The sequence below is a fragment of the Bufo gargarizans genome, chromosome 3 (genome assembly GCF_014858855.1).
Source record: "Bufo gargarizans isolate SCDJY-AF-19 chromosome 3, ASM1485885v1, whole genome shotgun sequence".
Lineage (NCBI taxonomy): Eukaryota > Metazoa > Chordata > Amphibia > Anura > Bufonidae > Bufo > Bufo gargarizans.
Genome location: NC_058082.1, coordinates 90,408,081 through 90,432,502, shown reverse-complemented (window position 1 = coordinate 90,432,502; position 24,422 = coordinate 90,408,081). Strand labels below are relative to the sequence as shown.

At 42.5% G+C, this 24,422-nt stretch overlaps 1 protein-coding gene across 1 annotated transcript in view; it reads right to left on the bottom strand.

The window, feature by feature from the left end:
• ARHGAP20 (Rho GTPase activating protein 20) overlaps window positions 1-24,422 on the bottom strand; it is a 121,535-nt gene that overhangs the window by 55,218 nt on the left and 41,895 nt on the right. The window contains exons 3-4 of the mRNA XM_044287347.1: window positions 17,799-17,969; window positions 11,711-11,860 (exon numbers count right to left, since the gene is read on the bottom strand). Of these exons, the coding sequence (XP_044143282.1) occupies window positions 11,711-11,860; window positions 17,799-17,969 (321 nt within the window). The remainder of the gene's footprint in view (window positions 1-11,710; window positions 11,861-17,798; window positions 17,970-24,422) is intronic.

The following is a 24,422-nucleotide window of genomic DNA, read 5'->3' as shown; positions in this document are numbered from 1 at the left end:
GAGCCATACCGCTGTGCATATTAAAGAGAAGCCATAGGAGAATACTGCAGTATGTATATGGCAGCATTATACCTTTTGTCATTTACAGCAATAGCCAGGTTCTCGCATTGGGTCTATGTTCAAAAACATTTCTAGCTGCGGGGTCATTTTTAGCCTTTACAGAATCATCATTTCTTCCCCTCATGAAGGAAATACTTGACCAATTATGACGGCAGTATGGCATATTGCTGCACTGGGGTTCCTATTAAGGAATATATGGGTCACAGTCATGATACAGTATCGTATGGTATTGTTATTGCATTGAAGTCTTATTTTGCCTGTGTGTGGCTCTGTTATATGGGCGCCATAGATATAGCATTAATAAATAGGTATTTCTTGATATGGTTATTTCTATGACAGTACAACAACGGGGAGAGGGTGTCTACAGAAGGGAGAGAACTATAGCTAGAGAACTAGGGGAATAATGAAAGGGGATGTCTTAACAGAGACAAGCCCTTCCAGATACCAGCTGCCGTGGCTCTCAACACCTTTGGCAATCTGTTGGTTTTTCTGGGAAGCTCTTGCTCAACTCAACAACATTCCTGAAGAAGAGCAGAGGGACTGCTCTCTATGATAGGGTCTGTCTTCATGAGACTGCCTCTTTAAGGCCGACCATGGAGTTTTATGTACAATTCTGGGCTCCTGTGAACAAAACAGACATAGCAGAGCTGGAAAGGGTTCAGAGGAAAGCAACTAAAGCTCGTTTGCATGCTCGTTTGACTGACAGCTATCTCTTCCAATCAGTTGGGCCAGGCGTGCATGTGCCGGGAATGGAGAGACGGCTCTAGTGGTTTACAGTTCATCTCCCTAAGAAAATAAGGATCAGACATGTTGAAATCCAACAACCCAATCCTTTTCTCCCACAACATCATTGGCATTACACATTACACAGATGGTTGCCCGGTCCCACCAAAATCAGCAGATATTTATGAAATGTGTAATAGGAAAATTTGCAGAGAAGAGACATTGGAAATTTAACTGGATTGACTTTTGCCTGGAAAATGGTATCTGGTTGCCTTCCTGGAACTCCTGGATCAATCGTTGGAACATAAAAGGCAACACCAGGATCCAGGTAGACGAGATGATGTGATATGGAAGCCCTTTTCTCCTGATGGAATCATCATGAGTAGGTGCTACAACTGCTTAGTGAGGGGCAGCCAGAATCCAAGGAACTCTAGAACACAGGTCCGAGTATTGCAAAATGAGAAAAAGTAATTACTTCAGAAGGTCTTTTTCTTCTACCTCAATTTGGAACCCAGATGCACCATATTGTGATTCTTTAGCTCCATGACCTCCATTATGTCCCGAAAGGTAGTAGAAATCGTTGCAGACTTCCTTCTGATTATTATTTTTCAAAGGAATTGCCCATGATTAGTAAAACATGGCTGCTTTCTTTCAAAAACAGCACCGCACCTTTTCACAGACTGTGTATGGTATTTCAGTTCAGCCCAAACCTCTTCAATGGAGTTGAGGTGCAGTATGAGACAGGAATGTAGCAATCTATCTGAAGAAAGCAGCCATGTTCCTCTAAGGCTACACGCACACGACCATATCCGCTTTACAGTTCGGATATCACGGATGCGCTAATCGCGGATACCTTCTGTGAGCAATCCGGCTGATTCTCAGTCCCAATAATAGAAATGGCTATTCTTGTCCACAAACCAGAAAAAAAAAATGGGACCTGGTCTATATTTTTGGAAAATAGAACAGAAAAAAAGCAGAAGTTAATTCAGCCACTTGGGGATCACACCGTATCCCAAAGGAATAAAAAAATCTGAGCGACGACAGGGGTGGTTCAAATCGTGTAAAAGCAAGAGGTAGAGGAAAAGGGGGAAGGCAGCTCAAACAAAGTGTTCGTGACTACAAACACCTCACAAATTCGTGAATACGTGTGTAGGGTGATATATCTACAGTGTTGAACAGAGTCAGTCACAATATAGACCCCAGGAATGAAACAAGGGAGAAGGAAAAAAGGGGAAAACGAAGCGCCGATCCCCGTTAAGACACAAAGTCGTGGAGAAATGGAAAGACAGGGATGGGAAATAAGGAGTAGGACTGGATGGCACTATAACATGATATACGGATAGTACGTGGTAGCTATAAATTGTGAATGAACACAGCTATAAAGGAGGGATACAAATATATAAATGAATAGTATAATTAATGATAAAAATAATAATAAAAATTAATGATAAAAATGGTGAAATGCCCCTCAGGACAACTTCACGCAAGTGGCATTACCTTACACTAAAATAAATGGTATAAAAAAATATATAATAAATGAAATGCCCCTCAGGACAATTTCACACAGTCTCACTTCACTCCCTAACGGGGATTGGCGCTCATTTTCCCCTTTTTCCTTCTCCCTTGTTTTATTCCTGGGGTCTAAATTGTAAGTGACTCTGTTTAACACTCTATATATATATTACCCTACACACGTATTCACTATATTTTTGGGACAGACATATGGATGCGGACAGCACATGGAGGATATCCTTGGGTTGTCCTTTTTTTTTTAAATTGTGGACCCATAGAAATGAATAGATCCATGCGTGATCTGGATCCAGGCTCGGACTGGCCCACAGGGGTACAGGGGAATCCCCCGGTGGGCCCCTGGTCTCCCACCCCCTGCACAATTGGCACATAACACATTAGACTTAGGGCTCATTCAGACGGCCGTATGCTGTCCGCAAAAAGGCGGATCCATTTTTTTGCGGACAGTTCAGCATGTCCACAAAAAAATGGATTGCATTCCGTTTTTTTTTTTTTTTTGCTGATACATAGACTTCAATAGGGCCATGTCCTGATTTTCATTGACAAGTATAGGACATGTTTAATTTTTTGCTAAGCCATGCAATGGAAGAAAAGGGCCCCATAGAAGTGAATGGGACAGCATCTAATCTGCAAAAAAAAACGGATCCGCATTTATGTGGACAGCATACGGTCATCTGAATGAGCCCTTACTGCACTACATACATACATGTACAGCACCTCAACCAGCCTATGTTCATATAAAAAACTTGGTAGATTATGTATTATATTTGAATGTATCTGTATGGTGGGCCCCCAAAATAAATTTTACTGGTTGGCCCTAGTTACGCCAGTCCGACACTGTCTGGATCAGATGCAGATCCTAAATACTGTCCAGTCGTGTGCATGAGTACTCGTCCTGTACAACCCCTTTAAGGCTGGTATAGACTTGATGTATGCTTACACATTGGACAATTTTCATACCTCCTGCCTTGACCCTACACACGAGAAGTCCCTGTTTTTGCATTATTTGCACTTTATTTTTTCTATTATTTTATTACCATTTTATTTTTTGCTCTAGAATTTCATAACTGAAAATGCATCAGTACTTGGTAATAATAATAATGATAAAAAGTCAGTTCTAGTCAAGGTTGTATGACTTTTTTCCACCCTCCAAATCCAATGTTTACTAAGATTCCTGGATTCTTCATCCTCATTATCGACCACGGTTTGGGCTTTATTCTCATGCAGAACTTTGGATGAACCTTCACCCAGTCGTAAAGCGGTGATCGACAAACCATATGTGGGTTCATTTCACTTTTACTAGAGGGTGTTTTAGGACATCACATACACAGCATTGTATTATTATAATTTTTTTACGCTTAAAGGGGTTTTCCCACAAATTTAAAAAAATGTCTGCAGTAATGCACAGCATTATTTTAACCATGCAAAAAAATGTCACTCTCTAGTGTAATTTTCACCCTCTTTGTCTTTTTACTCACCCCGACCTCTCTATTTCAGTGGGTGGTTAGAAGCTTGTCACATGACAATCAAGCACCTGCATCTGCCAGAAGTGCATTGTAGTCAGATCTTGTTAACCACTTCCTCTTCTGCATATAAAATAGTCCCTCACACACAGCCTCAGTGATTCCACTAATAAATGGCAATATGGTGTGTAATGCCCCCTCCCCCAACTTCCCTCTCCCCTGTCTAGAGAGAGATACAGTTGTATATTTCTATGAATTTAGAAATAGAAGGTGTCTGGACCTCTCCACCTGCTCCACTATGAGATCTCTATGCCAGGACTGAGGGGAAGGGAGCAGGGAAGCTACTGGGCATGTCAGTCCACCTCTGAATGCAGGAGAAGGTGGACAAGATGGATAAATAGCAGGGGGCGCTACCAGAGAGAAAACTGTAATGTACTAAAAAAAACTGAACAAGATTTTATTTTGGTTTAATGCTGTATGGAGATCCGGAAACCCTTTTAACTGTGCCTTTATTTGACCTGGGGAAATACATAACCGAATGTACATGATATTAGGAATTTATTGCTTATGATGTTTGTTATGATGACTGATTACTTATCATCTGACATTTTCCAGACACGTTCTTAAAATAGCCACACCCTTCAGTGACATCATGTATCCCATTAATGATGTCACTCGCTGCTCTTCCCAAAAGGCCACACCTATAGATGCTTGTGAGAAGGGTCTTCAACAACATTCAGCCAACATTTTCACACTAGAATCGCCCGCTCAATTCAATGGGTCAGTGAAAAAAAATGGACAGCACACAGATACCATCTGGGTGTGGTCCGTTTTTCATGCTGTGTGGGCATTCTTCTAGATTTTTCTTTTTCCATACGTGAAAAACGGATGACATACTGATGCCATAAGGATAGAATAATAATGGAAATATGGCAGCTCTTGAAGACCAAACTTATTCACTACAGACTTTTCTCAGCGATGCAGGCACATATGAACATGGGACCAACACAGATGCCTTCAGCTGCCAAGCGCACATGCAACAGGTCAGCCAGTGTCATAGGTACAAATCTGCTGACAGATGCCCTTTAACCCCTTAAGGACACGGCCTTATTTCACCTTAAGGACCAGGCCATTTTTTGCAAATCTGACCAGTGTCACTTTAAGTGCTCATAACTTTAAAACGCTTTGACTTATCCAGGCCATTCTGAGATTGTTTTTTCGTCACATATTGTACTTCATGACACTGGTAAAATGAAGTAAAAAAAAATATTTTTTTTTTGCACCAAAAAATACCAAATTTAACAAAAATTTGGAAAAATTAGCAAATTTCAAAGTTCCAGTTTCTCTACTTCTGTAATACATAGTAATACCCCCAAAAATTGTGATGACTTTACATTCCCCATATGTCTACTTCATGTTTGAATTATTTTGGGAATGATATTTTATTTTTTGGGGATGTTATAAGGCTTAGAAGTTTAGAAGCAAATCTTGAAATTTTTCAGAAATTTACAAAAACTCAATTTTTAGGGACCAGTTCAGGTCTCAAGTCACTTTGCGAGGCTTACATAATAGAAACCACCCAAAAATGACCCCATCTAAGAAACTACACCCCTCAAGGTATTCAAAACTGATTTTGAATACGTTGTTAACCCTTTAGGTGTTGCACAAGAGTTATTGGCAAATGGGGAGGAAATTTGAGAATTTTATTTTTTTGTCTAATTTTTCATTTTAACCCATTTTTTCCACTAAGCAAAGCAAGGGTTAACAGCCAAACAAGACGGTATCTTTATTGCCCTGACTCTGCCGTTTACAGAAACACCCAATATGTGGCCGTAAACTACTGTACGGCCACACAGCGGGGCGTAGAGTGAAAGGTGCGCCGTTTGGTTTTTGGAAGGCTGATTTTTATGGACTGGTTTATTTACACCATGTCCCATTTGAAGCCCCCTGATGCACCCCTAGAGGAGAAACTCCCTAAAAGTGACCCCATCTAAGAAACTACACCCCTCAAGGTATTCAAAACTGATTTTACATACGTCGTTAACCCTTTAGGTGTTGCACAAGAGTTATTGGCAAATGGCGATGAAATTTGAGAATTTCATTTTTTTGCCTAATTTTCCATTTTAACCCATTTTTTCCACTAACAAAGCAAGGGTTAACAGCCAAACAAGACTGTATCTTTATTGCCCTGACTCTGCTGTTTACAGAAACACCCCATATGTGGTCGTAAACTACTGTACGGCCACACAGCGGGGCGTAGAGGGAAAGGTGCGCCGTTTGTTTTTTGGAGGGCTGATTTTTATGGACCGGTATTTTGACACCAAGTCCCATTTGAAGCCCCCCTGATGCACCCCCAGATTATAAACTCCATAAAAGTGACCCCATCTAAGAAACTACACCCCTCAAGGTATTCAAAACGGATTTTACAAACTTTGTTAACCCTTTAGGTGTTGCACAAGATTTAATGGAAAATAGAGATACAATTTCAAAATTTCACTTTTTTGGCAGATTTTCCATTTTAATATTTTTTTTCCAGTTACAAAGCAAGGGTTAACAGCCAAACAAAACTCATTATTTATGGCCCTGATTCTGTAGGTTTACAGAAACACCCCATATGTGGTCGTAAACCGCTGTACGGGCACACGGCAGGGCGCAGAAGGAAAGGAATGCCATACGGTTTTTGGAAGGCAGGATTTTGCTGGACTGGATTTTTTTGACACCATGTCCCATTTGAAGCCCCCCTGATGCACCCCTAGAGTAGAAACTCCAAAAAAGTGGACCCCATTTTAGAAACTACGGGATAGGGTGGCAGTTTTGTTGGTACTAGTTTAGGGTACATATGATTTTTGGTTGCTCTATATTACACTTTTTGTGCGGCAAGGTAACAAGAAATAGCTTTTTTGGCAGCGTTTTTTTATTTATTTACAACATTCATCTGACAGGTTAGATCATGTGGTAATTTTATAGAGCAGGTTGTCACGGACGCGGCGATACCTAATATGTATACAATTTTTTTATTTATGTACGTTTTACACAATGATTTCATTTTTAAAACAAAAAAAATGTTTTAGTGTCTCCATAGTCTAAGAGCCATTGTTTTTTCAGTTTTTGGGTGATTATCTTAAGTAGGGTCTCATTTTTTGCGGGATGAGATGACGGTTTGATTGGCACTATTTTGGGGTGCATATGACTTTTTGATCGCTTGCTATTGCACTTTTTGTGACGTAAGATGACAAAAAATGGCTTTTTTTACACCGTTTTTATTTTTATTTTTTTACGGTGGTCACCTGAGGGGTTAGGTCATGTGATATTTTTATAGAGCCGGTCGATACGGACGCGGCGATACCTAATATGTATACTTTTTTTTTATTTATGTAAGTTTTACACAATGATTTCATTTTTGAAACAAAAAAAATGTTTTAGTGTTTCCATAGTCTAAGAGCCATAGTTTTTTCAGTTTTTGGGCGATTATCTTAAGTAGGGTCTCATTTTTTGCGGGATGAGATGACGGTTTGATTGTTACAATTTTGGCGTACATGCGACTTTTTTGATCACTTTTATTACCTTTTTTTGGGAAGTAAGGTGGACAAAATTTCAATTTCATCATAGTTTTTTATTTTTTATTTTTATGGCGTTCACCGTTCGGGTAAAGTAACATGACCGTTTTATAGATCAGGTCGTTACGGACGCGGCGATACCAAACATGTGTAGGGAATTTTATTTTTTTAATTTTTAATCAGTGATAAATGTGTTTTTTGATTTTTACCTTTTTTTCACTTTTTTTTTGACCCAGACCCACTTGGTTCTTGAAGATCCAGTGGGTCTGATGTCTGTATAATACAGTACTGTACTCTATATAGGGCTCTGTACTGTATTTTACTTACACTGAACAGATCTATGCTTTCAGCACAGATCTGTTCAGCACCATGGACAGCAGGACGCCTGAGCAGGCGTCCTGTTGCCATGGGAACCTTCCCCGTCTGCTCAGAACTGCGCAGACGGGGAAGGGTAAGAACGGGGCTCTGGGGGGCTGTCTGGGGGCTCTCTCCCTCTCCATCGGGTGGCTGCAAAGGCACTGCAGCCCCCCGATCGGAGAGGGAGGGAGCTCCCTCTTACTGTTAACTTTTTCCATACAGCGGTCCGTACGGACCGCTGTATGGAAAGGGTTAAACGGCTGACATCGCATCACCGATGTCAGCCGTTTATACCAGGGTGCCAGCAATGTGCTGGCACCCTGGTATACCCACTGTACACCAACGATTACGCAATAGGAGGCGGGCGGGGGATCGCGATCCCGCCTGCCGCACCGCCCGCCTCCCGCACCGCCCCCACCGCCCGCAACACCCCCCCTGCACCTCCCACCGGGCTAAAATCATTCAGAGGTGCAGGGGGGGGTGATAAATATATATTTTCGCCACACTAAAGTTTCTGATCGCCGCGGTCAGGGACCGCAGCGATCAGAAACTGCAGAAAGCGCAACAAACCGCAGGTCTGAATTGACCTGCGGTTTGTTGCGATCGCGGACATGGGGGGGTCACGGGACCCCCCCGCGCATTTAGCCGAGGTGCCTGCTCAATGATTTGAGCAGGCACCTTGTTCCGATCACAGCCGGCCGCACGGCAGTGATCGGAACAACACATGACGTACCGGTACGTCATGTGTCCTTAAGGACTCGGGAAACATGCCGTACCGATACGTCATGTGTCCTTAAGGGGTTAAGCATCCATGAAATGCCATTTCTGATGTAATTTGGCAAAGCTTCAAACTGAAATATCTTGTAGACTGGTCAAGTCTTCCTAGGCTGGGAGAGCACCCATCTCCTTCTCCTTCAGTTGGGTACCAGTAAACGTGGCTCATCAGGGGTGGATTGGCCATAGACCCTATAGGGAAATTTCCCGGTGGACCAATGCCCAGGGGGCCACCTGAACCCTCCTCACGGCCCACCAGTGGAAGGTTTTGAGGATGTATTTTGTGCTGCTGGTGGCAGTAGTTTGTGATGGATTGTGGTATTTGGTATAATGTGCCAGAACATGGTATTGCTGTCCCTGCCTTCCATCAGTTTTGACCAAACTACAAAATGGAGCCACCACAGTGCCCCTGGTGCTCCTGTCATTTGCCTATTTTTTAGCCACTTAGGCCATTTCGTGGGAGGAATAAAAAGAAATGTTAATGACTCATAGTGTGGATTGTGCAGATGTGTGAATTCCAAGCCTGGGTGGGATTGCTTTTTAAACCAGTAACAAAATGGAAATAGACTGGGATTAACGATGTTCAGATTACGTGAAGGATAAACACTTCAGATCTTGTGTAGACGGCTCATACACAGGCTTTGATATACTGATGGCTATAATAAACTGCCTATATGCCATGCCCATCCAATGGTCGTAAAAATACAAGTAAGGTTTATAACACTAATAATAAGAAATCAAAAATTGCTGCAAGAGTTAACCACGGCCGGCTGTGTGACTCACTTAAATAGCCGTCATTACCATTACTCCAAAATGGAGCGCCAGCCAAGATACTGCTTGTCAGGAAAGTGTTCACATGTGCATGTCTGTTACACTTATACAAATGGATTCTTCAAATACCAGATTGTTAACATTTCATTAAACAGTCGTATATTTTGTGGAGAGAAGAACGGATCTAGTATTATACTATATCTGGTGCATTGGGCCTTGTACATTACATCCCTGAGCAATTTTACATCTTAGTCTTCAAATTATAGAAGGTCTGTACTGTACAAAGGAAGGGGTATGATCAGACCCAAAAATCATGACTGCATATATTGCGATTATATGTGATGTCATTTTTAATATGCAATGCTTCGAAAAGTCTTCAGCCCCTTTCACTTTTTTCATATTTTCCTATCGATGGAGAAAAGTTTTCTTCCATCAATACAAATGAAAACAGAAATTTAATATAAAAGGAAAAACGGAAATTTTGCATGTAAATAAGTACTCAGATCCTTTGGTATGACACTTGAAATTTTGTTCTGGGGACTCCCATTTCTCTTGATCATCTTTGAGGTGTTTCACTTTAATTGAAGTCCACAAGTCGTAAATACAGTTGACTTGGCATGATTTGAAAAGAAACACCCCTGTGTATAAAAGGTCTCACAGCTGACAATGCATATCAGATCAAAAACCGAGCCATGAGGTGGAAAGAACTGCCTGTAGAGCTCAGAGACAGGACTGTGTGGAGGCACAGATCTGGAGAAGGGTATAAAAAACATTTTTGCTGTATTAAAAGATCCCAAGAGCACACTGGCCTCCATAATTCTTAAATGGTAGAAGTTTGGAAAAAACAGGACTATTCCTAGAGCTGGCTGCCCCTACAAACTATGTAATCAGGGGGAAAGGGCCTTCATAACAGAGGTGACCAAGAACCCAAAGATAACTCTGGCTCAGCTCAAAAGATCCTGTGTGCAGATGGGAGAAACTTCTCGAAATTCAACCATCACTGCAGCACTCCATCAATCTGGGCTTTGTGGCAGAGTAGTCAGAAAGAGGCCTCTGGTCAGAAAGAAGACCCATGAAAGTTTGCAAATAAAGCACCTAAAGGACTCTCAGACTTTGAAAAACAAAATTCTCTGGTCTAATAAAGCCAATATTTTACTTTTTGGCTTTATTTTAAGTGTCATGTTTGGAGGAAACCAGGCACTGCTCATATACCATCTCTACAGTGAAGCATGGTGGTGGCGGCATCATGTTGTGGTGGCGTTTTTCAGCGGCTGGAATAGGAGACTGGTCAGAGTTAAAGGAAAGCTCAATGCAACAAATTACAGAGATATTCTTTAATAAAAAGCTGATCCAGAGTGCTCTGGACCTCATACTAGGCCAAAGGCTTACCTGTCAATAAGACAATGACCCTAAGCACACAGCCAAGACAACACAGGATTGACTTAGGGACAACTTTGTGAATGTCCTTGAGTGGCCCAGTCAGAGCCCTGACGAACCCAAAACATCTCTGGAGAGACCTGAAAAATGCTGTCTACCGAAGGTCTTCATCCAATCTGACAGAACTTGAGAGGATCTACAGACAGGAATGGCAGAAAATCCCCAAATCCAGGTGCGCAAACCTTGTGGCATTATATCCAAGAAGACTGGAGGCTGTAATCACTGCCAAAGGTGCTTCAAGTCCTGAGTAAAGGGTCTGAATACTTATGTTAATGCCAGATTTCAGTTTTTCCTTTTCAACAAATTAGCAAAAATTTCTAAAACATTTTGCTTTCACTTTTTCATTATGGGGGATTCAATGCAGAATGATTGGGAAAATTTGAACTTTTCGTTATTTTAGCACAAGGTCACTACATAACAAAATGTAAAAAAAAAAGTCTGAAGACTTTCCGAATGCACTGTATCTTGTTTCCTTTATCTCTAATAGTATTCAAGGGACAATAAAGGTGCCTAATCATCTTACTGATGCCCACAATGATGAGTCCGGAGAGCGTGGTAAAGTCCCTGGCCTCTTCAACTATTTAGAATTACTAGAAAATTGAATTTTAAAGGAAATAATTTGTCTTTTTTTGTTTTGTTTGTTTTTATTTAACAAAAACTCTATTACACTAATCCATATTATTTTTCAAACCTTTTTATTTTCTAATCATCTTGCCTGTGCTCCTGCAACCGCAGTTCCAGGAAAATATTTTACAACAGGCACCTGAACAAAAGAAAAAAAAACTGAAAAGTAAATGACTCATTGACCTCTATGGGCATATGTCGTAGGCATGCTGTGCCCATCACCTACGGTCAGTTGTGTGACCCTGTTTTATCTGCCTCTAACTTTATAAAAGAGATATTAGCTTTCATTGTCATCCTAGGAATATATTACCATATTTGCATTACTAGAATATATGTAAAACAAAAGCTTCATTCTTTTGCCCTCAAACCATTAAAGCATTTCATCGGCAAACATACAGAATTAAAGTGACACACCTGAAAGTGGCGACACAGTTGGTGACTGGCCAGCCGATGACAAACGACCTCTCGGGGTAAGTGCTGCCCTCGCAGACTTCCTCCATGCAAGACGCTGTCCACATCTCGCTCACCCGGACATGGTGCTTCAGTTTATAGTGAGATGGGGACCTGCAAAAATGAATACAATAAATTATGGTTCAATCTGGAGGAAATCTATCAAACATTCTCTATGCAGTAATGTAATGTACTCTATATACCGCAACTGTGAGGTAGATCCACTTTAGGTAGGTGGGACTCAAGTGGCATATGCCATCAAGTGTCCTAGATGGGCAAACCCCTTTAATTGTTAGATTCTAACCCTCAATGCCATTTGCTATTAAATAAGCATATACCCCTTTTTTAACCCCTTAGTGACCAAGCAAATAATTTTTTTATATTTTCTCATCATCGCATTCCAAAATCTATAATTTTTCTTTATTTTTCCGTCTATGTAGGTGTATGAGGTGCCTTTAATGGCACCATTTTGGGGTACACATAACTTGAGTTTTTACATTCTAAATCTTGTGGTATAACATTATAACTTTACTGTCTGGGTTAGTACGATTACAGCGATACTAACTACATCGTTTTTTGTTTTTTTTTACGTTTTACTGCTTTTGCACAAAAAAATAAATGTTTTTGCATCGTCACATTCCAAGACCCATAACTTTATTTTTCTTTCTACAGAGCTGTGTCAGGTCTTGATTTTTGCTGAACGACTTGTACTTTTCATTGGTATCATTTTAGGAACATAAGACTTTTTGATCACGTTTTATTTCATTTTTTTGGTGCCGAATAAGCAAAAACAGCAATTCTAGTATCAGTTTTTTTTCTTACTTATTTTTTTTACAGCATTCACCTTTATGGGATAAATTACATGATAACTGTGTAGTGTGGGTCATTAGAGACGCAGCAATACCAAATATGTGGAAGGGATTTTATTTTAGTAATTTTTTTCCATTGAAGAACTTTTTTTTTTACTTTTTAACATTAATAAAAACTTTTTTTTTAAAGCTACCGAGTAGTCCCACAATGGGACTTTAATAGGAAATCTTTTGATCGCTTCCATAATACATTGCATTACTTATGCAATGCACTGTAATAATCTGTCAGTGCTATACTGAGAGGCACAGCCTGCTAGGTATACAGGCCTGGGCGTTCATTAGCTCCTAGGCTGCCGTGCACAGACATTGGCACCCCACAATCTCATTCATGGGGTGTCAATGGGAGATAGTGGGAGTCTGCTCCCTCTGTAACCACTTAGATAATAGGGTCGCTATTGACAGCAGCATTAAAGGGGTTAAATGCTCAGTATTGGCGCTTCTGCTGGTCCAGGCTGTCAGAGCAGAATCTCAGCTGGGCCCGTGCTTTCTCCTTCACTGGAGACCGGTGCAGCGCTTAGACTAGGCCGCCGTGAAAAGATGGAGGACTAGCCTAAGGCCCTGTAGTCGCTACCATATAAAGGTGTATTTGTGGTCACTAACGGGTAAAATGCTTACACAGTATCTGTCATTACTACCTCATGGGATAGCACATCCCATAGTTTGACTACTCTAACTGTAAAGAACCCTTTCCTATACTGATGTCTGAATCGTCTTTCCTCCACACATAAGGAATGTCCTATAGTCAAACAAATAAATAAATCCGGTGCCAGTTCTTTGTACTGACCACACGTTGATGTAGAATTTTGGTTTGCAACAAAATGGCCCAATACAGGAACGACGTGTGCTGAAATCTCTCAAAACCTGACAAAACATTGCAGGAGAAAACACGTGCAGAAGTTGTTAGAATTGCTCTATTCAGCCCAATTCTTCTCAGGACAGCATCTCCTCTGCCGGAGAAGGGAGTATCATGTTCACGGCAAGAACAGCCAGTTACTTCCTCCAGCGACCAAGGTCATGTTTGTTATATCAGGTTTATAAATAGGGACCCAGTCAAGAAGGAACAGCGTATCCTTCAGCCCTAAACATTCCGCATTCTTCAGTAATAGCCGGGATCATGTCAGAGTGACGGGCTCCTCTGCATGTCACAAGCCACGGCATATTGATCCGCTCTCCCTGTTTATTTACCAGTCATTGTAGAAAAGACCAAGGCTGGAAAGATTTTACCCATTGTTCGTTTTCCTGATGATTCCCATTAGAAAAAAAATATAAATCTCATACAGAAAACATGTCGACTTCCTGAAAAACAAATGGTGCTGCCACGCTTTACTTACAGAGCTGGCAGCCATGGAGGATGCACTTTCCTACGTAATCTTGTTGATGACCGACGGAGGACAACAATGGGATTTCAAGGTCAGATTTTATGGTGCAACTAGGAGGCAAGACTGTTTTCCCATTCAGGTTGCCAAGTTTAGTAAAATTTTCACTGGGAGGATATTATTCACACATTTAGGCCTCTTTCACACGGGCGTCATATTTTTGGCCTGGATAAGAGGCGTGTGCGTTGCGGGAAAATGCGCGATTTTTCCGCGCGAGTGCAAAACATTGTCATGCGTTTTGCACTCGCGTGAGAAAAATCGTGCATGTTTGGTACCCAAACCTGAACTTCTTCACAGAAGTTCAGGCTTGGGATCGGTGTTCTGAAGATTGTATTATTTTCCCTTATAACATGGTTATAAGGGAAAATAATAGCATTCTGAATACAGAATGCATAGTAAACTAGCGCTGGAAGGGTTAAAAAAAAATAAAAAAAAGATTTAACTCACCTTAGTCCACTTGATCGCGGCCCGGCATCTCTCCTTTGTTGAATAGGACCTGTGGTGAACATTAAATACAGGTAAAGGACCTTTGATGACGTCACTCCAGTCATCACATGGTACGTCACCATGGTAAAAGATCATGTGACGTACCATGTGATGACCGGAGTGACGTCATCAAAGGTCCTGTAATTAATGCTCACCACAGGTCCTATTCAACAAAGGAGAGATGCCGGGCCGCGATCAAGTGGACTAAGGTGAGTTAAATCATTTTTTATTTTTTTTTAACCCTTCCAGCGCTAGTTTACTATGCATTCTGTATTCAGAATGCTATTATTTTCCCTTATAACCATGTTATAAGGGAAAATAATAATGATCGGGTCTCCATCCCGATCGTCTCCTAGCAACCGTGCGTGAAAATCGCACCGCATCCGTACTTGCTTGCGGATGCTATGCGATTTTCACGCACCCCATTCACTTCTATGGGGCCTGCGTCGCGTGAAAATCGGACAATATATAGAGCATGCTGCGATTTTCACTCAACGCACAAGTGATGCGTGAAAATCAACGCTCATGTGCACAGCCCCATAGAAATGAATGGGTCAGGATTCAGTGCGGGTGCAATACGTTCAACTCACGCATCGCACCCGCACGGAATAGTCGCCCGGATGAAAGGGGCCTTATAGGGAGCAGTTGGTTACCTGTTTTGGACCGCTTGTGAGAGCCCTGAACGGATCTCACAAACGGAAAGCCAAAACGCCAGTGTGAAAGTAGCCTTAGATACCGGACCAGATTTACTAATGTGTCAGAGGCTGGAATCTTTGGCGTGCTGTTTGTTACATTTGTCACATGGAATGCATAGTTATTTTTCAATCTAAAAAAGGAAAGAAATGGCGCAAAGGCCTACCCCACAGACAAAACTACTCTAAAATTCCAGTACAGGTCACTCGATGTGTTGCCCTCTAAGTTTAAACTATCTAATCTGGGCTACTTTGTATTAATAATGACAATAAATAATAATAGATAATAATTATAAGAATAAAGAAAATAATGGGATTAAGAGAACCCTGGTCCATACGCCTTATTATCCCCCTTCCAGATGAGCGAGTTCCACACTCCGAACTCGCAGAGTCAGTATGTGGCAGCTTCCGTCCTGACCTCCCAGCACTATTATATTGATTTATGACGCTATGTAACCCTTAGGCTGGTTTCACACGGGACGTTGCGGATTGGGGCCGGATGCAGTTCAGGGTGCGTTCAGTGAAACTCGCACCTATTTTGAAAGCAAGTTCAGTCAGTTTTGTCTGCGATTGCGTTTAGTTGTTCAGTTTTTTCCGCGCGGGTGCAATGCGCTTTGATGCGTTTTTCACGCACGTGATAAAAAACTGAAGGTTTACAAACAACATCTCTTAGCAACCATCAGTGAAAAACGCATCGCACCCGCACTTGCTTGCGGATGCAATGCGTTTTTCACGCAGCCCTATTCACTTCTATGGGGCCTGCCCTGCGTTACAAACGCAGAATATAGAACATGCTGCGATTTCAAAGCATTGCAGAAGTGATGCGTAAAAAAAAACCGCTCATGTACACAGCCCCATTGAAATGAATGGTGCCGGATTCAGTGTGGGTGCAATACGTTCACCTACCGCATTGCACCCGCGCGGAAATCTCGCCCGTGTGAACTCAGCCTTAGAGGTCTGGAATGTATTAGATAACACTGACAGCATTAAAGAGGACCTTTCATCGGTCCAAACATTGTAAGATAACTATCAGGCTGTGTAAAGCAGCGCCCCGGGATCTCACTGCACTTACTATCATTCCGGGGCGCTGCTCCGTTCTCCCGCTATGACCCCCGGTATTTTCGATGATTTGGTTATACTGGGAGGAGTCTGCCCTGTTTCTCCCTGGGCGTTCCTTCGCCCTGGATGTGAGCTCTGCACTGCGATTGGACAGCGCTGCAGCCTGGGAGAAGGAACGCCCAGGAAGAAACAGGGCAGACTCCTCCTAGTATAACCATAACAGCGAAAATATCGGGGGACATAGCGGGAGAACGGAGAGGCGCCGCTCTACACAGCCTGATAGTTAGCTTACAATGTTTGGACCGATGAACGGTCCTCTTTAAGTCATTGTTATACAATACATTCCAGCCTTCTAAGGGTTACATAGCATTATAAATCAATAAAATGCTATGCAACCCCAGCAGTGCTGGGAGGTCAGGACGGGAGCTGCCGCATACTCACGCTGCGAGTCCGGAGTGTGAAACTCGCTCGTCTGAAAGGGACCTTACAACCTATGAATGGCACAGAGCAATGCTCGTTTCCACCGATCTGGTGTACATGGCTCATCCACGTATTACATGTGTTTCATTCTGGGTCATTAAAGCGGCTCTCCTTTCCAGAGCAAAAATTTTAGTATACATTTGAAATGTGCAGTCATCACACTTGGTGCCCTCCTTTGAAATTATGGTGCCTTCATTGCTGAGAAATGGTCCTCGAATCGATCTTCCAAAAACGGCCGCTAATGGATGGTTCATTCAAGGCCAGTGTAAGGGGAGGGGGAGGTGTCTCAGACTTGCTGAGAGCCGCTCCTTTGGCAAGTCTAAAGCCTGTATTACCCTGCCCAATTTTTGGGCAGATAATGACTAACGAGTGTTCGTATGAACCCTTGTTAGCGATCATCTGGCAGTGTAATACTGCCACCTATTGCCCGATGAATGAGCAAACGCTCGCTCATCGGGCAATCCAAATCTTTTGACATGTAAAAAAATTATCGTTTGCGGCAGATTGTGCTGTCTAATAGCAATCTGCCCCCGGCAAACCACTAGACAGCATGGGGACGAGCTATGGCACTGTGATCGCTCCTCCCCACGCTGTGGAGGAGATCGCTGCATGTAATAGCAGCGTTCTCCTCCACTAGCTAGCAGGCGATTTCTGGGAGGGAACACTTCCCTCCCGACAGTCGTCTGTCACATCGGGCTGTGTAATACAGGCTTAAGACCGCTCTGCACTGCAAGTCTATTTCTGGACTGCAGGTGTGCCTTAATTTCATTGGGCGTCTGCTGGGCGATTATGGCTGATTCATGCAGTGATCAGAAGATTGCAGGGACAGCTGTCTTTAGAGTGCAGGTGTCTTGTCATGAGACAGACCTTTTATATAAATATTGCACATTATTTTACCTCCATGTACAACATAATAGGAAATATGCAATGCATATCTCCACATATAACCACAATTACAAGACCAACATAATCAACATGCCAACACAACGTCAGTGCCCTCTTTGGCGCCGAGTCATTTTGGCCATAAAGTAGTCACACTCGACTTACCTTTGAGCTAACCCTCAATGGAACCACAAATGGTTGTACTTACTTTGACTTGGCAATGATAAGGATGTCGGTGAAGAGGAAAAGATGGCGCTCCTGTGTCTGCAGACCGGTCTTCAGCTGAACATGGCTGTGCATTATGAATGATCGGCTGGGACAGACGAAGGCTTGGACAAGAGGACAGGATTCCGGGCTTACAGGTGAGAAGCACCCATCCCTGTGTGAGCAAGGAAAAATGGAATTCAATTAACTTGGTCGCTATAATCTGTCATACAGAAATAATAGGAGAACCCCTTTTGGCAGTCAAATAAAGCACTGCAGGACCAGAGATCGCTCAAGTCTCAAATCAAAGTCATAAAAATAAAAGATACCGCTCCGCGGCGCTTAGGTCTTCATACAACAGCCCATCTGTACAGAGATACAAGCCTCTTAAGTGTTCATGTAGTCATAGGGTACCGCAAAGAACTAATCTTCACCTCAAGTCTACGGAATACCTAGGGGTATTACTTAAAGGGGGTGTCTCACTTCAGTAAGTTGCATTTATCATGTAGGGAAAGTTAATACAAGCCACTTACTAATGTATTGTTATTATCCATATTCCTTTGCTGGCTGGATTCATTTTTCCATCACATTATACACTGCTCGTTTCCATGGTTACAGATCACCCTGCAATCCATCAGTGGTGGTCGTGCTTGCACGCAATAGGAAAAAGCATCAGCCTCTCTGGTGGCCAGGACCATGAGAGCGCACATAGGCCAGTGCTTTTTCCTATATTGTGCAAGCACGACCACCACTGATGGATTGCAGTTTGGTCTGTAACCATGGCAACGAGCAGTATATAATGTGATAGAAAAAATGAATCCAGCCAGCAAAGAAGGCGATATGGACAATCACAATACATTAGTAAGTGGCTTGTAGTAACTCTCTCTCCATGATAACTACCACTTACTGAAGTGAGACAACATCTTTAAATACTGCTTAATATAAGGCTGTATTTTGTGGACGGCATATGACAGTATTTCTTGGCACTATATAGCAGTATTATTTGGGTAGTAGATGTATTATTATGCGGATATGGATACAGTATGGAGGTAATTTGAGGCAGTGTATGGCAGTATTAGATGAGTAGCAGATGCATTATTTTGTGGATCTATTATTGAAGTACTTTATGCAGTGTATGGTAGTATCACTTGGCACTATATTGCAATTTTATGTGGGTAGTAGATACATTATGGGGATCCGGCATTGTAGTATTTTTAGATAATGTGTCAAAGTATTTCTTGGCACTATAGGGCAGTATTATGTAGGTAGTAGATGCATTATTTTGTGAATCGAGTATGTAAGTATTTTAGGTACTGTATGTTAGTATTTCTTGGCACTGTATGGCAGGGCTATGTGGATAGTAGGATGTATTATTATGTGAATCCAGTATAAAATGATGTTAGATAGTGTATGACAATGTTACTTGCCACTATATAGCAGTGGGTAGTAAATGCATCATTATGTGGATCCGGTATGGAAGTAATCTTAGACAATGTATGGCATTAATAATTGCCACTATACGCCAGTATTATCTATGTGGGTAGTAGATGCATTATTATGCTAGGAATCCAGTTTTTAGGCAGGGTATGGCAGCATTATTTGAGTAATGATAGGAAAAACAGTGAGTGGGGATGGGCCCCTGCTTTACTTTCTCCCCAGGGCCACATTTTTCATAAAACGGCTCCTGCATTTAGTCATGTCCTACAGCTTTGGAGCATTGTACAGGCCCTTAATATGTTATGCTTATGACATGCCGTGAATACATTCCTGAGTGGAGTCTCCTCATATTTGCGGCGGTAGCACAACCTGTCAGTCTATCAGTGTGTGCTGGTGAGGAATATGTCTGGCACGTGAAGTCCCCATCGCTCATTACGTTACTTTACTGAGACGTATGAGGTAAAACAGTGAGACAGATGGCAAGTGAGAATCATTAGGCCCACGTCTTCTTGCACTGACTGCCGGCGTGACTCACACTGTACTTGGCGATTGCTTACTCACTGGGGAAGATTTATCGAAACTGGTGTCAAGAAAAACTGGCTTAGTTGCCCATAGCAACCAATCAGATTCCACCTTTGCTTTTTTCAGAGCTCATTTTGAAAATGAAAGGCTGAATCTGATTGGTTGCTATGGGCAACTAAGCCAGTATGATTAATCTCCCCCCTAATAGAACAGTCTTATCCTTGACCATAATATGGACAATAATAGGACACGTTTTAGTTTTTTGCGGAACGGTCATGCCGACATATGGACATGGAATGCTCACAGAGTCATTTCCATTTTTTGCGACCTCGTTGAAGTGAATGGTTCCGCAGACGGGCCACAAATAAACGGAATGGACACTGGAAAAAAAATATGTTCGTGCGCATGAGCCCTTAGGTGTGTTATACACATTCTTCTACCCGTGGGGATCCATGCTCTTGTCCATATGGAGGGCACTACAGTGGTCAATGCTTATAGAGTACATATTCTTATTTTACCACAACAATTGCTTAGTAGCACTGAAAAGTGCCCTTAAATGTGCTGCAAATGGTCCTATTTCCCTTCCCCCACTTTTCCAAGTATTATTCAAAGTATCTTCATTACTCGGCAGAGGGTATCAATGACATAAAGAAAGTGAACTGGTATATATAATCTGACAATAATGGCCTATGGCTAGGAAATGCAATCAGTGTTTAGCCCGTAAGGATCCAACTGGTGGGGCACCTAAAAAATACTAAGGGGGGAGATTTATCAAAACTGGTGTAAATGAAACCTAGCTTAGTTGCCCATAGCAACCAATCAGATCCCACCATTTGTTTTTCAGAGCCCCTTTGGAAAATGAAAGTTGGAATCCGATTGGTTGCTATGGGCAACTAAGCCAGTTCTACTTTACACCAGTTTTGATAGATCTCCCCCTTAGTGCATAGGGAAAAGCAAACACCCCCTTCAGCCTTTCTCCTACACAGAGCTTCTCGTGATGTCCACCTGAATAGATCGATGTTTCCATACAGTCCAGTCACATTAGGCACGGTTGGGGGTCCCAGTTTTTTCAGTCATGTTTATACTAGCAATATGTCATTAATATTACAGCAGGATATGCCCTTAAGACTTGTGTACATTTAAAGGGCATCTGTCAGCAGTTGAAGACATCTGTGTTGGTCCCATGTTCATATGTGCCCGCATTGCTGAGAAAAATGATGTTTTAATATATGCAAATTAGCCTCTAGGAGCAACGGGGGCGTTACCATTACACCTAGAGGCTCTGCTGTCTCTGCAACTGCTACGCCCTCTGCACTTTCACAGGGCCAGGCAGTGCAAACATTATCATGCCTGCCTGGCCCTGTCAATCAAAGTCCAGAGGGGGCGGCAGTTGCAGAGAGCAGAGCCTTTAGGTGTAATGGTAACGCCCCCGTTGCTCCTAGAGGCTCATTTGCATATATTAAAACATCATTTTTCTCACCAATGTGGCCACATATGAACATGGGACCGACACAGTTACCTTCAGCTGCCTAGTGCACATGCAACAGGTCAGCTACTTTCTGACCCCCAGTCATGTGACCGTTACTATCCAGCATACACTAATGCGGCATGCCATTCCGTCTGACGCATCACATGACTTTCTCCACTTAGATGAAGCGCGCCTGTCCTCCTGTTTTCTTTTCATCGCCATATTCTAACCTCCACAACTTATTTATAGGTACGTTTAAGGAGCTGTTTGACACCCATTTTTTGGCAGTGTGTATGACTTTTTGACCACTTTTTATTAATTTTTTTTTACAAAAACTGGTGAATCAACCAATTAGATTTTTGAGTAGTTCCAGTGCCGACTACTGGTGCCAGAGCTACTGCGGAACAGACGATTGGTGAGAGTGCGGGTTGTCAGATAACAAAATTCTGGAATACCCCTTTAAAAGCATATGGGCTGTGGACAACCTAAAGTTATACAGTATGTACATAACAGCGGATATGTCCAATTACAGCATGAGTCAAGATATATGATATCCGACCGCATGCATGGAATTCAGAGAATATCTTAATTTAGTTGTGGTTTTCAATGATTTGTAGGAATCCTGTCATCGGACGGTTATTTACTTTCCTGACTGTTTAGGTTTTTGTCCCTCAGATCATAATGAAGACCATCATTAAACCAAAGGCTGCACTTCACTATATACTCACGATGAAAACATTTGTTCTGAAAGTCATTTTTCCGTCTTTCATTATAATGTTTCCTGTAGGTTCAACATCCGGCGCTGCTTAAATTCTTAATGTATTTTTATAAGGGTTGGGGCAAACACAGAATTCCAACAAACGTAAAGTAAGGCTACATGCACACGACCGTTGTGTGTTTTTCGGTCCGCAAATCGCGGATCCGCAAAACACGGATGGCGCCCGTGTGCATTCCGCAATATGTGGAACGGCACGGACAGCCTTTAATATAACTGCCTATTCTTGTCCGCAAAGCGCGGACAAGAATAGAACAGGTTATATTTTTTTTGCGGACCACGGAACGGAGCAATGGATGCGGACAGCACACGGAGTGCTGTCCGCATCTTTTGCGGCCCCACTGAAGTGAATGGGTCCGCATCCGAGCCGCCAAAACAGCGGCTCGGATGCGGACCAAAACAACTGTCGTGTGCATGAGGCCTTACATGATACAATTCTGCCTGCAGCTGCCACTAGGTGGAGCTAAAGAGCTTATTTGATACTGTATTATTATCAAAGTAAATGAATAAATGAATATGCAGTAAGTGCCAAAGCGCCCTCTATTGGATAGCAAGTTACCCTATGAGAATTTATTCCGACAAGTGGTGTCCACGTCTGCGTGCTCTCAGACAGCACACAGACTGAATACTGGACATTATTCCGAATGGGCAAATTCACACATCTTATTTTCTGCTCAGCCCTTTGGTCCAATTCTTGCACTAGGCTCGCCCATTTAAGTCAGTGGATCAGCAAGAAAAATGGGCGCCGACATAATCACAGATGAGTTTTACTGCACTGATCTGAATAAAGCCTAACACCTTGTTAATGCTTTTTAAAAGGTCAGACTCTGACTAATAGAATAGCTGTCTTCTAGCAAGAGGTAAAAGGCACAGCTTTCTTTTACTTCTTAGAAAAAGCTAATTTGCCTTCCCTTTTCCCACAGAAGCATTGCATGGCCTTCTTGTTGCTGTCCACAAGGAGAAATAGTTCCCCTAGATCACTGACAAAGGTTTCTCACCCTGCTAAGTCACTTTTCTGTGCTCTCTACCGAGGAGGGACAATCACCCCAAAACAGCTGCCTGCAGATGAGGCACTGGCTTAGCTATAATCCTAAATTGTGTCTCAAAGTCTGTTTAAAAGGTCAAACATTGATTTATAGGATAGCTGCCTTCCAACAGGTGGCACCAGAGGCACAGCTTTATTCTTTTTTAAGAGTGCTAATTTAACTTTTTTCCCGAGGAGCATTGCATGGCCTATAAATCTCCTTACGCTTACTAAGTGCTCTCCACATCCACTAATTGGCCTAACTGTGGGCAGATACTGGGACATTCCCCAACCCAGCACCCAGTTGTACCCTTATTAATAAACGTCTAGCAGGAATAATAAAGGAATGGTTGCTGTGGCAGCTCTTTTCTAAAAGGAGTTGTCTCTGATAAAACAGCCCCTGAAAAGGGGGTTCTCTGGAAATAATTTTAAATGACTGTCGCAACTAGTTCTAGAATGTGATCAGGACTGGTTGCCACCGTTTGCAGAGCTGTCTAGAGGAGTGAGGGGATGGAGCCTCACTACACTCTGGCACTTGCATATACTAGATATTGGTGAGTGTTCCTGTCAGGCTGCTCAGCCATGATGGCATATATAGGCAGGATCCCATCATCACCATCTATTGTAGAGAAGTGTAGTGAGGCCTCACCCCCTCACTTTCCTAGGGAGTTCTGCAAGTTGAGGCGACTAGACCCGCTCACATTGTAGGACAGGCTGTTGGCAGCCATATTAAATGTTTTCTGGAGAACCCCACTAAGGGTATGCTCAAGCGATATTAAATACATGTCAGAAAAACCTGATGTGTATTTGCCATGACAGATTGTAGTTTGAACGCTGTGGGTAGAAAAGCGGATTAGCCTCATTTCAACACGGATCAACGGCTGCATGACGTGCAATGCAAAACCCCATTGGCGTTTGCTCCGAAATCAGTGTGAAATTTAAAAGGGTTTTCTGAGACTTTTGAACTGATGACCTATTGTCTGGATAGGTCATCAGTATCTGATCGGTGGGGTCCAACACTCCGGACTCCCGGTGATCAGCTGTTTGAGAAGTTAGTAGCGTTGCGGCCTTCTTGCAGCTTTCCCTAGTCCATGTGACAACACGTTCATCGGTCTAGGTGCAGCTCAACCCCATATAAGTGAATGGGGCTGAGCTGTGATACCAAGCACAGCCGCTATACTATGTACGGCACTGTGCTTGGCGAGCTGGCGGCAGCACCGCTGCGAGTGCCAATGCCGTCACAAGCAGCTGACCTGCAGGGGTCCCAGCACTGATCAGATACTGATGACATATCCTGAGGTCTCGCTCAACCCCTATAAGCCATGTAAACATACCCTAATAGTGGCTCAAAAGGGTTTCTTTAATTCAACATATAATAAATGTAAGAAGCCTTAAGGGGAAC